The sequence below is a fragment of the Pseudonaja textilis genome, chromosome 4 (genome assembly GCF_049901715.1).
Source record: "Pseudonaja textilis isolate UNSWEBS1 chromosome 4, rPseTex1.2, whole genome shotgun sequence".
Classification (NCBI taxonomy): Eukaryota; Metazoa; Chordata; class Lepidosauria; order Squamata; family Elapidae; genus Pseudonaja; species Pseudonaja textilis.
The window spans coordinates 63,466,928-63,483,854 of NC_141993.1; the positions used below are offsets into that span (position 1 = coordinate 63,466,928).

The 16,927-nt window shown below is 40.2% G+C and overlaps 1 protein-coding gene across 5 annotated transcripts in view; it reads right to left on the bottom strand.

Annotated features, from left to right (window-relative positions):
• The window catches only part of SPHKAP (SPHK1 interactor, AKAP domain containing), a 68,733-nt gene extending 62,496 nt beyond the window's left edge, over nt 1–6,237 (bottom strand). For all 5 annotated transcript variants that reach the window (XM_087933260.1, XM_087933259.1, XM_087933258.1 and 2 more), the window contains exon 1: nt 6,049–6,237. In XM_087933260.1, coding sequence (XP_087789386.1) covers nt 6,049–6,089 — 41 coding nt within the window. In that variant the 5' untranslated portion in view covers nt 6,090–6,237. The remainder of the gene's footprint in view (nt 1–6,048) is intronic.
• Nucleotides 6,238–16,927: the final 10,690 nt, after the last annotated feature.

Genomic DNA, 16,927 nt, shown 5'->3' on the forward strand with positions numbered 1-16,927 from the left:
GCAACACTGATTGACAATCAATTTCACATGCTGTTGTGCAAATGGAATAGACAACAGGTGGAAAGCATAGGCAGTTCACAAGACATCCCCAATAAAAGAGTGGTTCTGCAGGTGGTGACCAGAGACCACTTCTCAGTTCCTATGCCTTCTGGCTGATGGTTTGGTCACTTTTGAATGCTGGCGGTGCTTTCACTCTAGTGGTAGCATGAGACGGAGTCTACAAACACACAAGTGGCTCAGGTAGTGCAGCTCATCCAGGATGGCACATCAATGTGAGCTGTGGCAAGAAGGTTTGTTGTGTCTGTCAGCGTAGTGTCCAAAGCATGGAGGCACTACCAGGAGACAGGCCAGTGCATCAGGAGACGTGGAGGAGGCCGTAGGAGGGCAACAACCCAGCATCAGGACCGCTACCTCCACCTTTGTGCAAGGAGGGACAGGAGGAGCACTGCCAGAGCCCTGAAAAATGATCTCCAGCGGGCCATAAATGTGCATGTGGCTGCTCAAACCGTCAGAAACAGACTCCATGAGGGTGGTATGAGGGCCCGATGTCCACAGGTGGGGGTTGTGCTTACAGCCCAACACCGTGCAGGACATTTGGCATTTGCCAGAGAACACCAAGATTGGCAAATTCACCACTGGCGCCCTGTGCTCTTCACAGATGAAAGCAGGTTCACACTGAGCACATGTGACAGACATGACAGGGTCTGGAGATGCCGTGGAGAACATTCTGCTGCCTGCAAGATCCTCCAGCATGACCGGTTTGGCAGTGGGTCAGTAATGGTGTGGGGTGGCATTTGTTTTGGGGGCTGCACAGCCCTCCATGTGCTCACCAGAGGTAGCCTGACTGCCATTAGGTGCCCAGATGAGATCCTCCGACCCATTGTGAGACCATATACTGGTGCGGTTGGCCCCGGGTTCCTCCTAATGCTAGACCTCATGTGGCTAGAGTGTGTCAGCAGTTCCTGCAAGACGAAGGCTTTGATGCTATGGACTGGCCCGCCTGTTCCCCAGGCCTGAATCCAATTGAGCACATCTGGGACATCATGTCTCGCTCCATCCACCAATACCATGTTGCACCACAGACTGTCCAGGAGTTGGGGGATGCTTTAGTCCAGGTGTGGGAAGAGATCCCTCAGGAGACCATCCGCCACCACATCAGGAGCATGCTCAAGCATTGTAGGAAGGTCATACAGGCACAGGGAGGCTACAAACACTACTGAGCCTCATTTTGACTTGTTTTAAGGACATTACATCAAAGTTGGATCAGCCTGTAGTGTTTTTTTTCCACTTTTCCACTTTAATTTTGAGTGTAACTCCAAATCCAGACCTCCATGGGTTGCTAAATTTGATTTCCATTGATAATTTTTGTGTGATTTTGTTATCAGCACATTCAACTATGTAATGAACAAAGTATTTAATAAGAATATTTCATTCATTCAGATCTAGGATGTCTTATTTTTGTGTTTCCTTTATTTTTTTGAGCAGTGGACTTAGGATTTACTTGATGATTATCAGGGTCCATAGTGGTTGCCAATTTTCAGCAACTGGAATAAGCTGGCAAGACAGGAATCAGCATTTCTCAGGCTAAAAGGAACTCTGGTGACAACAGAAATCAGTTGCTTTCCAAGGCCATCAAAAGAAACTCAAGTATTCATTGAATAAAAAAGGAGGTGGAAAGCTTAAATCCAGGAGCATAGAATTTGACTTTGGTTTAATCTTCTGTGGGAATATGGCTTCACTCTTATCTGGGAAGACACATCTGAGGACCTTCTGCCAAATCTGTCACATATGCCAATTTGCTACATCTGAAAGCCAGATCTTGGAACAGGAGTAGTGTCTAATGATCAAAGTATATCTCTATGCCAGGTGTGAAGCTAACCAATCATGACATTGAAATTTGGCAGCTTGTCATATTTGCTCAAATTGCAGCAAAGTATATATTCTGCATCTTAACATACACAAAGATATATATGGAATCTGTTTACCTCCTTAAAAGTACACCTGAAAGCAGTAGCTGCAACTCTATTATAGATTACATTAAATAAGTATTTTTTTTTTACTTGTATCGCTACTAAACATTTCTGTAGCAGCTTAAAAACAGCACCAAGGTAGCATTATTCAGGGAAGCAGTAACTATGGCTTATATACTAATATACAGTACTAACATCAGGGGTGAGACTCTTACATTATACAAAGCAACAGAGCATATAATTCTTGGACTCGCTTTAAGCTGATTCTTGGTTCTCACACTCAGGCAATAAGGCTTTAAAATTATTCCCACTGATAATATTGAATCGTAATCCTTGTGAATGATGAGTTAAAATGCTCATACAGATTGGTCCCAGGAATCAATTTTGTGTTCTAGGTATATATGTACATAAAATTGTAGGTGTTGGAAAGTCACACCTATCAATTGATTATTATTATTTTCACATGAAAGAGTTATGGTTTATTCTTTATTATAACCATATTAAGTGACATAGTAATATCTCTAACCACCGATAGTAATATGACTATTGTTACTATACTGATACCACTGTATATTATATGCTTATATTATATATATTGTATACTGATATAAGGTCCAAGCAAAAGCATGGTTAAAGTTACACTGATATTAATAGATTATTTTGCACTTAATTCTATTTACCTTTACTAATCATTCCATAATAAATATTTCTTGGCAGCTTATTAGAATTTCACAAATGCATTTAAGTAAAAGGCATTATTTCTTTTTCTATGGTTTATGTTGTGTGGACATATTTGCCAAGAGAGGAGGCAAAGGAGGAAGTAGCTAGCCTTTCTTTCATAACAGAAATAAACGTAAGTATGGTTCACTTGCATTTGGAGCAAGCAGCGGAATGAAAATACTTTAATCAGAAGTTATATCTAAAGGAACTGAAAAATATTAGAAGCCTGATCTTTCTCAATGTCATTTTGTCATTACTTATTAAAATCCACTAGTCAAGCTATCAGTGTCTTGTAATGGACAATCTCTAATTCTTTCCTAAGAGACACATGGCCATGTAAAATGTTCTTATTTTCAAGAAGTACATCTTGCAGAGAGCCCTAAAGATCTTAATAGCATATCTTCTAAAGTACAATTTGAACATTCAGTAATTCTAAGAACAGACAGGATTGGCTTTGCCTGTTCCATCCTTGACCTTCCTGGCTTGATGAAAAAAATGAGCAAAGAGGGACTGAACTTTTTTTAAATACGATTATATTTCTATTGGATACCACAATCAAGTTTTCTAATATAATGAATTATTGTAGCTACATTCAAATAAGAACAGTTATGTTGTCTTCATCTCTGTGGAGATGAAGTGAAGTGGAAGGAAAAAATCAGAAGACGTGTTTCTTTTCACGTTTGCAAGTATAAAGGATGATTATATTCTTGGAGACTTGGTCTTTAGTTGGCATGTTTAGAAGACAATTTTAAGCATTGTTATTGAGAAATGTTAAAATGTTATATCTCATTTTATTTTTATGCACAGTGCACATGCTAAAACTATGAGGAACAAGATAAATATATACATTATAATAAGTACATATAGGAACAAAACAGGCAAACATCTACAGTGGCTGATTGATGGTAGGGCACCAGTTTGTCTGCCTCTGCAAAATATTTCAGACTGGAGTAAGGTTTTTTTATTATAGCCATAAAATAAATTAATAGTATCTTTCAAATCAGGAAGCACAGCCTTTGCATGATTCTCCTAGGCATTTTATAATTTGTTGGTTCTATGTCTTTATAAATATTGATGCTTAAAGATAATTTTCATCTTCTTTAATGAACTGTATTTAAATATGATTATGCATTATTACAATCCATTAGTTGCTTTGTTATGTTTTATTTATCAAGAGCAAAAAGGAAATCACATTGAAAAGTATATAATAAACATATTTAATATTTTTCCTAATTAATTTTTTCTAGTAAGAGAAAAGGGCTCAATTTTGCACCCTCTGCTGTTCAAACATGATGTGTGTTCTCTAGCACATAGATGGTTAAAGATGGCTATGCTTACTCTCTATTTACTGGTTTATGAGATGTATGAACGAGACAGGTGCTGTCCATTAAGAATGACTGAACTAGCTCAAAGATGTCTGGGTGTTTATTTTTAACTATTCCACTAAGACACCATTAACCCTCTATAATGATTTTTTAATATTTACTTGATGAAGTGCATCTGCTCAAGGGAATAGAGCAAAAACTCATTAGCTAAAGGAACAGTTCATAAACTTATTGCTTCTTGGAGCAATCCATGTTATTTAGGTCAGAGTGCAATGGATGTAAGGCAGCCATAAAATCTACATGCCTGTAGATTGTATGGAAATGTATGAAAATGATAACATGTATGGAAATGATAACATTAAATACAAGGACTGTCATTTCTTTTTTATAACACCTTCTGTAATGAATGTAATTATTACTTTAAGCATTTAGTCTACTTCCTTCATTTTTCATGGGGCACATATGAAACTCCAAATAATCTTTGGGCACCGGGGAAAACATATTTCTGCAGTGGCTTCTATTGCTGAAAACTTAATGCAACTGAATTTAAACAAATACAATGATTTATATTAAAACAGAAACTATGTATCTCTCTCATACACATATGTATGATGAAAATGTTGGTCATGATAAAGCAAGTACATTCTGGACATTCCAAGTACTGAATGTCCACTGGCTTGTATTTTATGTTAGACTTGCAACCCGTAAGAAAATCTGATAAGCCATGTTAAAGAAAGAAAAAAGAAATACATTGCCCCTCCTGCCTGCTTAAATTTACAGTGGATACACATGTGTGTATGTGTGTGTGATGTTTGTAACATAGCATTCTCTCTCATTAGAATATTCTGAAATTATATGATCCCTGGAAAAGACAATCCCATTCCCAAATACAAACTTGCTGGAAGATTTTTTTTTTTGCCACAAAGCCATTACTATAATCAGACGGCACTTTGGGAAAGCAAGAATCCTTTTTCAAACTTCAATTTTAATGGGTCGGGGCTGCTACATGCCTGCACCCTGCACGACCTATATACTACCTAGCTTTGCTTTGCTTAGCCGATCCTCACTTCTCAATTCCCACGTGCCCTGCGACCAAGAGTCACGTTCCTTCCAGTCCCGTGAAAAGCCAACCTTCCTCCCTTCGTTTCTTTCCGTCTGCCCTTTCTTTTAAGCCAACGTGACCGGTTATTAATGGACACTGCTTATGATGGGAAGCTGCTCGTTTGGAGTCGCGTGGGAAGGGAAAAAGAATCCGATTCTAAGAATCCGGTTGTATAGTTTAATCTCGGCTAGGGCCGTCCTCAATTTGCTGGGATGAGGGACGGAAAAAAAAAAAGGTTGGATCCCGTAAGCGGTACTTTTAAATCAAGTAGATAGTCGGTTCTTCTCAATCCAATTTAAGCTTCCTCCAGCGATGTCCCGAGGGTGTTTTTTTTCAAGAGGCAACTGGACTTTCTGGTTTTGTTTTGAAGACGTTTCGCTTCCCATCCAAGAAGCTTCCTCAGCTCTGACTGGATGGCGGGGAATGGAAGGATTTATACCATCCGGTCAGAGCAGAAGAAGCTTCTTGGACCAGAAGCGAAACGTTTATTAAAAAAAACAAAAAACAGAAAGTCAAGTTGCCTCTTTAAAAAAAAAAAAAAAGCACCTTTGGGGCAACCATGACCTGGATGGCTGAAAATCTCCATAGATATTTATTCCAGCGATGCACACGAGACACTCACGGCTCGCGCGGCTGTCCCGCGTGAAGTAGCCGCCTTCTAGGCTAGTATTCAGGCACCTCGGGACAAACCGCACCTTTGCTTCAAAGGACGGGGCACGCGAGGCTCCTCAGCCCTTCAGCTGTGGGGCTTTTTAAAGCAAATGCTGCTTCCTTGTTCCCCTCCGCCAAGCTTCTCGCGGCAGGAGCGGTCAGCTGCCCTGGAGCCCGGCGTCCGGTCCTGCCTGCGGTTTCCCCACGAAGGAAAACGCTGCAAAGCGAAGGACGGGGCGGGGAGCGGGGGGAGAAAGGCAAGCAAAGCCCCGGACCTTACCTCGGAGAGACCTTGAGGCTCGAATCCACGGCCGCCGTCATTTTCTGCGGCGAAGGAGGGCTGGGAGGAAGGACGGAAGAAGAAAAGGGAAAGAGAGGCAAGCTGGGGCTCCTCGAAGTCTCCTGGCATCGCACCTTCGCCGGCTTTAGTACACCTCCTTCTTCCAACCCTGCCCTTCGCCGCTTCTCCTCCTCCTCTTCCTCCTCCTTAGTTACCCCCCCGCCCAACCTGGAGGAGGAACCTTTCGAGTGTCTTTCGTTGCTGGAACTATAAGAGAGGAGAAACCCCCCGTGTGTGTGTGTGTGTGTGTGTGTGTTGGCACTGACTCTACTATTGATGAGGGCAAGAATCACGAGCCCGTTTGGGACAGCAAAGTTTAAAACGGTTCGGTAAAGCTAGTTGGGTTCTCATAGCATCCATCTCCTCTTGATCTTCGGGAGGTTGTTGTGTTATGTTGATGAAATGAAAGGGGAAAAAGAACACTACTATTACCTGCTTGGAGAAAACCGGACATAGATGTGACCAAGAAAAACAGAGGAGGGTGCAATACCCAACTTTTCATTTTGGACCTTTCTCTAGTAAAACCTCAAACACTCCCCCAAAACATGGTCTCTTTCCTTAGCTTTTAGGCAATGTTTTAGTTTCTCCAATATAACCCTAAACAGACATTGGATGTCCTGTCCTAGTGAATGTGCCTATGTAGGGTTGGGAAATTGAAACCACGCTTAGATTGGGGAGAAAAAGATCTCAACGATTGAAAAGATGTTATTTCCAAATAAATATGTGTAGGGCCAAGCTACTATAAGGTGTTCCCATTTGCAGCAGGCAAAATTTGGGTTTTATAAAAGAGATAGCCAATTTGGTCTAGAGGTTAAGACACCAGGCTAAAAATCAGGAGACTCTCCGCTCTAGTTCTGCATTAGGCGTGAAGTCAACTGAGTGACCTTGGACAGGTCATTCCCTGTCAGTCCTAGGAACTGGCCATGGCAAACTATTTTGCCTTGAAAATGAGACACACAAAGATCAAGCAAAAGGCCAAATAGTTGTTCGTATTAGCACAAAATGTTCATTTACTGTAATACCATTGTTTAAATGTACAATATAATTCTTCAATGTTCCTTTATAAATCTATTAAATACAATATATGCTATTTCTGTGGCAATGTGAATGATGCCCAACCATAGTGCAAAAAGATACACATTGTAGCTGCGAGAAACCCTTTGTAGTGTCTGTGGAGGGAACAAAGGTCAATTACAGTCCTGTTGCAAATTTCATTCGTTTTCTACTTGCATTGCGATGTCACAGGTAAATAAGTCATGACATCATATAACATATGTCATCATTTGCACAAAACTACCTTGCTGCAGATGCCGCTCAACTCCATGAAGTCAATGGAGCTTTCCACCCCTTATAATTTCTGTTGGAATCAAGGCATGATTGCATCTTCTAAAACAGGGTGTATTTATTCTATTTTCATTTGAAAGTGTAGGTTTTTTAATGCCCTGTGGAGAGCCGCCAATATTTTGAAACTTGTTTTCTTCCGAAAGCTATGTTGCAGCTGGATTCCCATTCTTGTCACTTAATTACTAGTTTCTCAACAGCAGTGGATGTTTCTGAAAGCTTGAAAATTCAAATCGTGACAGAACTATTAAGAAAAGCAGTTTTAATCTTAAATCCACAATCGGTTCACTATGACTGAAACCAACAACATATAGAACAGATGTAAAATTGTAATGACACATCTACGACCCCACAGTACTTTCATGGATGAACATACTGTAGTTTTTCTACTTTTAGCAATGAAGACCTGCTGTATATTTTATAAAACAGCATTTCCAGTAATAACGTGAGCTTAGATTGTATAATAACACTTCCTTCTTGGCAATACAATGCATGTTCTACCTCCAACATCAAAAGATCTCATGCATGAATACAACCTTTAATAAAGTACATGGCCTTAAAAGCCAGACCCGTGGAAATCAAGACCATAAAATGAATCTGCTTTGGAGCCTTCTATGTATGAGACTCTAATGACATAGTATGAGCTTAATGCATTAAGCTAATAAGCACAATGCAAACTGTGTTATATTTAAAATTAAGCACATGGCACATCTATGCCTAGATTTGTAAGTGTGGAAGAAGTACAAGAAATATCAGACTTTCTAGTGATAGTTGGTTTGTGACTAAAATTGTTATTGTGTTTGTTTTGAGTATGTTGATTAAATCTGAAGATGCACACTTGCTAAGAAATAAAATCTGTAAATAGTTATGTAATTGCCTGAAAATTCTATATTTGTGTACAAATACACACACAAACACATTTTGGAAACAGATTTAAAAAGCCAAATTCCTTCCTACAAGTCTTTTCCCCTTAGGAAACTTCAGGGAACAGCATGTAATATGTTCACTTACATTTAAAAAAAATGTTAATCTTTCTAGGTTCAGTCGTGCTGAATGACCATTTTTCTCCCTTCTGTTTTTATTGTTCCTCTTTCTGTTTTTAGTGGCATTGAAAAGATGTATGGTTTCCTTGGCCCCCCTTTTAAGAAGAAAGTGGTCAACAGATCTTGGTTTTCACACGTAGGCAGTCAGGCTTTAAAATTATTCCCACTAATTGTACCACTAGATTTAAGCATATGTTGTTTCAGTTGGAAGACACCATCATGCCAAAGGACAAAACAGAATATTAGAGAAATACCATTAGGAAAAAGAGTTAAAACCAGAGATATTCTTACTAGGTATAATACAAGGAAGATATGACAAAAAAAAACCATAATATCTAAAGCTACACTTAATAACAGCAGCCAGAATTGTTTATGTACAAAATTGGAAAAATGGCACTATACCATCTGAGGAAAGTGTGATAAAGAAAGTATTAGAGTGCGCTGAGATGGATAGACTGACAATGGAAATAAAAGACAGAGGAGAAACTGAATACTATTTGATTTGGAATGCATGGTACAATTGGTTAAATGGTTGATATAAAGATAAATAAAGAATATGAAATATTAAGATAATAATATGTAAATTATGCATTATAAAACATTAGAGGGAAAATATTCAGTAAGAAATACATATTGTACAAATTTTAGTGGAATAACATATACAAAGGAATATGTATGTATGTATGTATGTATGTGTGTGTGTGTGTATATATATATATATATATATATATATTTGTTTTCTGAGGTTCTCGCGGGTATTTGTATGTGGATCTTTGGTTGTTCGGGTTTTCTCCCGCGTAAGATTCGAAGTATCTAGGCAACGTTTCGATGAAGTCTCATTCATCATCCTCAGGCTTCTGTCTCCGGCTCTGTGCTTCTCAGAGTAATGTGAGATTGCAGCTGCTTCCTCCTTTTAACTGCCAGTGGGGGTGGGACTTGATTGGGTGGGGGCTTGGCTGTGTTCTGATTGGGTGGGGGTGTGTTCTCATTGGTAGGGGGTTTGGCTGTGTTCTGATTGGTTGGGGGGTTAGCCGTGTTCTGATTGGTTGGAGGCGTGTTCTGTTCAGGTGGGGGCTTGGTTGTGCTCAGGTTAGTCTTAGTTGCTGGGGGATTTGAGCTGGTGAGTTGTGATCTTGCTGTTTGGCTTCTAGTTTGTGGTTAGAAAATTAGAAAACCAAGGAGTATACGAAATCCCCTGCACTGCCTGCCCTACCACATACATTGGACAAACTAACAGAAGAATAAGTGCACGCATTGAAGAACATAAGAACTCAATCAAAAAAGAAGAAACGACCTCTTCCCTGGTCCAACACCTCAAAGCCACAGGACATGAAATTGATTTTAAAAATACCAGAACTATCGCCAAAACGCAGACACTTCAACAGCAGAATAATCAGAGAAGCCATAGAGATAGAAAAACGCCCACACAGCATGAACAAAGATCACAACTCACCAGCTCAAATCCCCCAGCAACTAAGACTAACCTGAGCACAACCAAGCCCCCACCTGACAGAACACGCCTCCAACCAATCAGAACACGGCTAACCTCCCAACCAATCAGAACACAGCCAAACCCCCTACCAATGAGAACACACCCCCACCCAATCAGAACACAGCCAAGCCCCCACCCAATCAAGTCCCACCCCCACTGGCAGTTAAAAGGAGGAAGCAGCTGCAATCTCACATTACTCTGAGAAGCACAGAGCCGGAGACAGAAGCCTGAGGATGATGAATGAGACTTCATCGAAACGTTGCCTAGATACTTCGAATCTTACGCGGGAGAAAACCCGAACAACCAAAGATCCACATATATATATATACATATATATATGGTATTCAGCTTTGTTCGGGTATTTTCCCACGTCATTGTAGTTGTGCTTTTAAAGTTGTAGCAACGTTTCGGCAGAATCTCATCTGCCATCATCAGGCTTCTGTAGGTATTCAGGTATTTTCCAAAATAATATATATATATTTATTTATTTTCTGGAGTTTTTGCAGGTACTTACATGTATGGTATTAAGCTTTGTTCGGGTATTCTCCCATATCATTATAGTTGTGCTTTTAAAGTTGTAGCAATATTTCGGCAGAATCTCATCTGCCATGATCAGGCTTCTGTATTGTGTATTATTTGGGAAAATACCTGAACAAAGCTGAATACCATACATATAAATACCTGCGAAAACTTGAGAATATATATATATATATATATATATATATATATATATATATATATATATATATATATATATGTGGATCTTTGGTTGTTCGGGTTTTCTCCCACGTAAGATTCGAAGTATCTAGGCAACGTTTCGATGAAGTCTCATTCATCATCTTCAGGCTTTTGTCTCCGGCTCTGTGCTTCTCAGAGTAATGTGAGATTGCAGCTGCTTCCTCCTTTTAACTGCCAGTGGGGGTGGGACTTGATTGGGTGGGGGCTTGGCTGTGTTCTCATTGGTAGGGGGTTTGGCTGTGTTCTGATTGGTTGGGGGGTTAGCCGTGTTCTGATTGGTTGGAGGCGTGTTCTGTTCAGGTGGGGGCTTGGTTGTGCTCAGGTTAGTTTTAGTTGCTGGGGGATTTGAGCTGGTGAGTTGTGATCTTGCTGTTTGGCTTCTAGTACGTGGTGCTGCTGCATCTTCATATCTTGGTATAAAAAAGATCCAATGGCTCCCTAGGACACACCATCTACCAGAAGAAAACACATACTAACCGCTATCTACATGCACTCTCACACCACCACCCAGCACAGATCAATTCCGTAGCCAAGACACTCATCTCCAGAACAAAATGCTTAGCCGATGAACAACACCAAAAAACCGAACTACACACTCTCACCAACGTACTTACAGCCAATGGATTCCAAAGAAAGAAGATTACCCACCTAATCCAAAAAGAAACCCCAACCAAAATCCAAGACAGAGAACAAGAAAACGGCAAAGCCCTCCTCCCATATATAAAAGGCACTACAGACAAAATTAGCAAGATCCTCCAAAAACACAACATCAAAACAGCATTCTGCACAAACAGAAAAATATCCACCATACTAAGAAACCCCAAAGACAAAATCGAATTAGAAAACCAAGGAGTATACGAAATCCCCTGCACTGCCTGCCCTACCACATACATTGGACAAACTAACAGAAGAATAAGTGCACGCATTGAAGAACATAAGAACTCAATCAAAAAGAAGAAACGACCTCTTCCCTGGTCCAACACCTCAAAGCCACAGGACATGAAATTGATTTTAAAAATACCAGAACCATCGTCAAACCGAACACTTCAACAGCAGAATAATCAGAGAAGCCATAGAGATAGAAAAACGCCCACACAGCATGAACAAACGAGATGACACCTCCCGCCTTCCAGCCATTTGGAAACCTGCCCTCATGAACAGACGAGTACCTAACATGAAGAAGGACACCAGACCCACACCCATGAGAGCCACACAAGATACCACCACCACACTTCCATATAGAAAACAGACTCCCACCCATTCAGAAAATGAGACACGACCATGGACCAGAAGCTGCACTGCAGCTGCATCACTACCCACTTCAAACCCCTCTGAGCCATACATGAAGCAAACCGACACCCACTATGAAGATGCAGCAGGACCACGTACTAGAAGCCAAACAGCAAGATCACAACTCACCAGCTCAAATCCCCAGCAACTAAAACTAACCTGAGCACAACCAAGCCCCCACCTGAACAGAACACGCCTCCAACCAATCAGAACACGGCTAACCCCCAACCAATCAGAACACAGCCAAACCCCTACCAATGAGAACACAGCCAAGCCCCCACCCAATCAAGTCCCACCCCACTGGCAGTTAAAGGAGGAAGCAGCTGCAATCTCACATTACTCTGAGAAGCACAGAGCCGGAGACAAAGCCTGAAGATGATGAATGAGACTTCATCGAAACGTTGCCTAGATACTTGAATCTTACGCGGGAGAAAACCCGAACAACCAAAGATCCACATACAAATACCGAGAACCTCAGAAAATATATATATATATATATATATATATATATATATATATATATATATATATATATATATATATATATATATTTCTTGGTTATTCGGGTTTTCTCCTGCGTAAAATTGGAACTATCCTGGCAATGTTTCGACGAAGTCTCATTCATCATCTTCAGGCTTGTGTCTTCAGAGCAATGTGAGCTTGCAGCTGCTTCTTCCTTTTAACTACTAGTGGGGGTATGACTTGATTGGGTGGGGGCTTGGCTTGATTGGTTGGGGGGTTGGAAAAGCTAACAATCAACTTCCCTTTCTAGATGTCTTAGTATACAAAAAATCCAATGGCTCCCTAGGACACACCATCTACCAGAAGAAAACACATACAAACCGCTATCTACATGCACTCTCACACCACCACCCAGCACAGATCAATTCCGTAGCCAAGACACTCATCGACAAACAACACCTGAAAACCGAACTACACACTCTCACTAACATACTAATAGCCAATGGATTCCAAAGAAAGAAGATTACCCACCTAATCCAAAAAGAAACCCCAACCAAAATCCAAGACAGAGAACAAGAGAACGGCAAAGCCCTCCTCCCACATATAAAAGGCACTACAGACAAAACCAGCAAGATCCTCCAAAAACACAACATTAAGACAGCATTCTGCACAAACAGAAAAATATCCATCATCCTAAGAAACCCTAAAGACAGAATCGAGTTAGAAAACCAAGGAGTATACGAAATCCCATGCACAGCCTGTCCCACCACATACATCTGACAAACCAACAAAAGAATAAGTGCACGCATTGAAGAACACAAGAACTCAATCAAAAAAGAAGAACCAACCTCTTCCCTGGTCCAACACCTCAAAGCCACAGGACATGAGATTGACTTTAAAAATACCAGAACTATTGCCAAAACCGAACACTTCAACAGCAGAATAATCAGAGAAGCCATAGAGATAGAAAAACACCCACACAGCATGAATAAACAAGATGATACCTCCCGCCTACCAGCCATTTGGAAACCCACCCTCGTTAACAAACGAGTACCTAACATGAAGAATGACACCAGACCCGCACCCACGAAGGCCACACAAGATGCTACCACCACACTTCCATGTAGAAAGCAGACTCACACTTACACAGATGATGAAACACAACCACGGGCCAGAAGCTGTACCGCAGCTACATCACTACCCGCTTCAAACCCCTCCGGCCCATACATGAAGCGAACGGATGCCCACCATGAAGATGTGGCACGACCATGAATGCGAAGCCAAACAACAGGATCACAGCTCACCAGCTCAAATCCCCTGGCAACTAAGACTAACCTGAGCACAACCAAGCCCCCACCTGAACAGAACACACCCCCAGCCAATCAGAACACAGCCAAATCCCCAACCAATGAGAACACCCACCCACCCAATCAGAACACAGCTAAGCCCCCACCCAATCAAGTCACACCCCCACTAGCAGTTAAAAGGAAGGAGCAGCTGCAAGCTCACATTACTCCAAGAAGCACAAAGCCAAAGACACAAGCCTGAAGATGATGAGTGAAACATCGCCAGGATACTTCCAATTTTACGTGGGAGAAAACCCAAATAACCAAAGATCCACAAACAAGTACCTGCGAAAACCTCAGAAAACACACACACACACACACACACACACACATATATATTGGAAACGGTATGTATACTGACACTGAAATGTTGCGAAAAAATGAAAATTATGTTATAAAATGAGGAAAATTGTTCAATAAAAATATTTTTTTTTAAAAAAGGAAAAAGAGTTGCAAAGAGTTCAGTCATAATCCTTGTGAGTGACCAAATAATATGATCATATACATTGGTTCCAGTCTTGTACTACTCTAGATTTATGTACATAAAACTGTAGATATTGGAATGCCACATCTACCAATTGATGATTTTTTCACATGCAAGAACTATGTTTTATTCTTTATTATAATCATATTAAATGACATAGTAAGAACTCTAAGCACCAATAGTAATATGATTATTACTATATACCAGTGATGGCTAACCTTTTTGTCGTCGCCAAAAGTGTGCATGTGCTCATGTGACAGCACGTGTGCGTGCCATAATGCAATGCACATGTGACCCACCTGCTCACCCCATGTGCATGTGTGCGACCCTCATTCATGCCTAGTTTTGGGCCTAGTAGGCATCCCTACAGCCTCCTGGGAGCAAAACCAGAGCACGGGATGCATCTCCCACATGCGCCCTGCAGCCTACACATGCATGGCAGAGACCTGAAAATCAGTTGGCTGGTGGGAGGTGTGTGCACATGCGGGGTGGAGCTGATCTGGGGCGATGGCTCGAGTGCCCACAGAGAGGGCTCTGCGTACCACCTGTGGCACGTGTGCCATAGGTTCGCCACCACGGCTATATAGTGATAATATATTATATACTGATATTAATAGGATTATTAAACTTGCCCTTAATTCTATTAATTATTCTGTATAGACACCACATAACACAGGTTTCTTGGCAGGTTACGTTTTTGGGGTGGATCATGTTCTTTTTCTCATTTCTCTGTCTTTTCTTTAGTTCACAGAGTATTTCTTTACCACCTGCTGTCGTGAAACCTGTTATCACCATCTGTAATACTGCTGATACACTACCAGATTTCTGCATTTTTAGCTTGCTTCATATGATTCCATCCAACAGTGTTATGCATTGCTCATATTTAAGGAGACAAATCCACAGGAAGCACAAATATATGTTTCTTTTTTTATTCTGAGTTATTTCTCAAAAAAATTATCTCAGAATCAAGATGTCTCACATAAACAATGCATAACAGTTGGTGTCTCTCTTCCCCATACATTGCCGAAACTACATTATGGAGGAGAGAAGCAAAGCAAATATTTTACTTCCTGCACAAAGCACAATAAGTTGATGATCAGGCAGTCATAGTATATAAAGAATGGGGTGCCATCTTTTAAACTATGAAGGACTTAGTACCAATGTAGTTCCCACAAACATTTTTCCTACTGGCTGAGAATTCTGGGTCACTAAACATAGCTACAATATTAAATGCAACTCAATATTCATTATTACATTTAGACTCTGTAAGTCACTAGCTGCAAAATAATTGTATCTATTGGTTATGATCACTCTAGGTTTAGAAGTAGTCCTCCAGTGTGATTGGGCAGCAGCATCTGTACATAAGAAAAAAAGAAGTCTTGAACTTAATCATACCAAAAATGTATCTATTCCAGAATTATATAGGTTAGAATCCTAGCTATTTGCAGATTCCAGTATTTCTCAAAACACTTTCCAATATACTGCTTTTTATTCAAAATGAATATTATTTTTTTAGAAAATGGAATATTGACTTGCTACAAAGTAAAATGCCAGTCACTAGCATCAGCCAGTTTTCCACGTAGATCTCACAGATAGTTTACAAAATGAGAGATCTTTACAATCCATTCGAGAAGAAAAAGGTACAGGTAAATCCTGTAGGGACAATCAATGATTTTGCAAATTAATGTTGTATGAGAGCACTCATATAATTTTATCAGCATTCCAAATATGGCACTTGATTTAAAAAGTTGGAGTCACATTTTATGAGAAGCCTCCAAGCAGAACATAAAGGCAACAGGACCCTTCTGATTACATGTCAATGTAGTTATTAAGAATAAAATTTCTCTGATAATTCATATTCTTCATGACTAATAGTATCAATAATATTCACACATCTTTTAAAACTTTCTTAAGTCCTTGAGTGGATTTAAGCCATCATTATATTTTATGGTTGAGAATTCCAAAATTTATGTAGATGCTCTGTGAAGAAATGCTTCCTTCAAAAACAACTTGTAGTTTCTGAGAGGAATCGGATTATAACCTCTAATAAAACAAACTACAGAGAGACCTTTGTTTTCATCCAGCAAATCATTTAGTTTTACCTATTGACTTGAAAAAACAATTTGGTTTCCTAAATATACGTGTTAAAAGGTTGCAGCTCCTTTGCTTTCCTTATTAAAAAAAATAAATGTAGAAGAAGAGAAGGCAGAGCTGGGAAGGGTCAAGTAAAACACAACATCTCAGGGTCCTTGTATTTTCACAAGAGATCCAAGTCCAGCCCTCCTTGAATTCTGTTGACCCTTATCTAGTGACAATTTAGTGCTGTTCATTAGTTGACTAGATTCTTTTGTATGGGCTGCAATAAATCTGATTATATCAATAGCAATAGCACTTATACTTATATACCGCTTCACAGTGCTTTATAGTCCTCTCTAAACTATAGAGAGTTAGCATATTGTCCCCCAACAATCTAGGTCCTCATTTTACCCACCTTGGAAGGATGGAAGGCTAAGTCAACCATGAGTCGATGAGATTATGCTGCAGTCTTATAAATAATCCTGATTCCAATAAACCTCCTCTCTGTAATCAACCATCTGCCAGTTCTTTCTCTAAGCTAATCCCT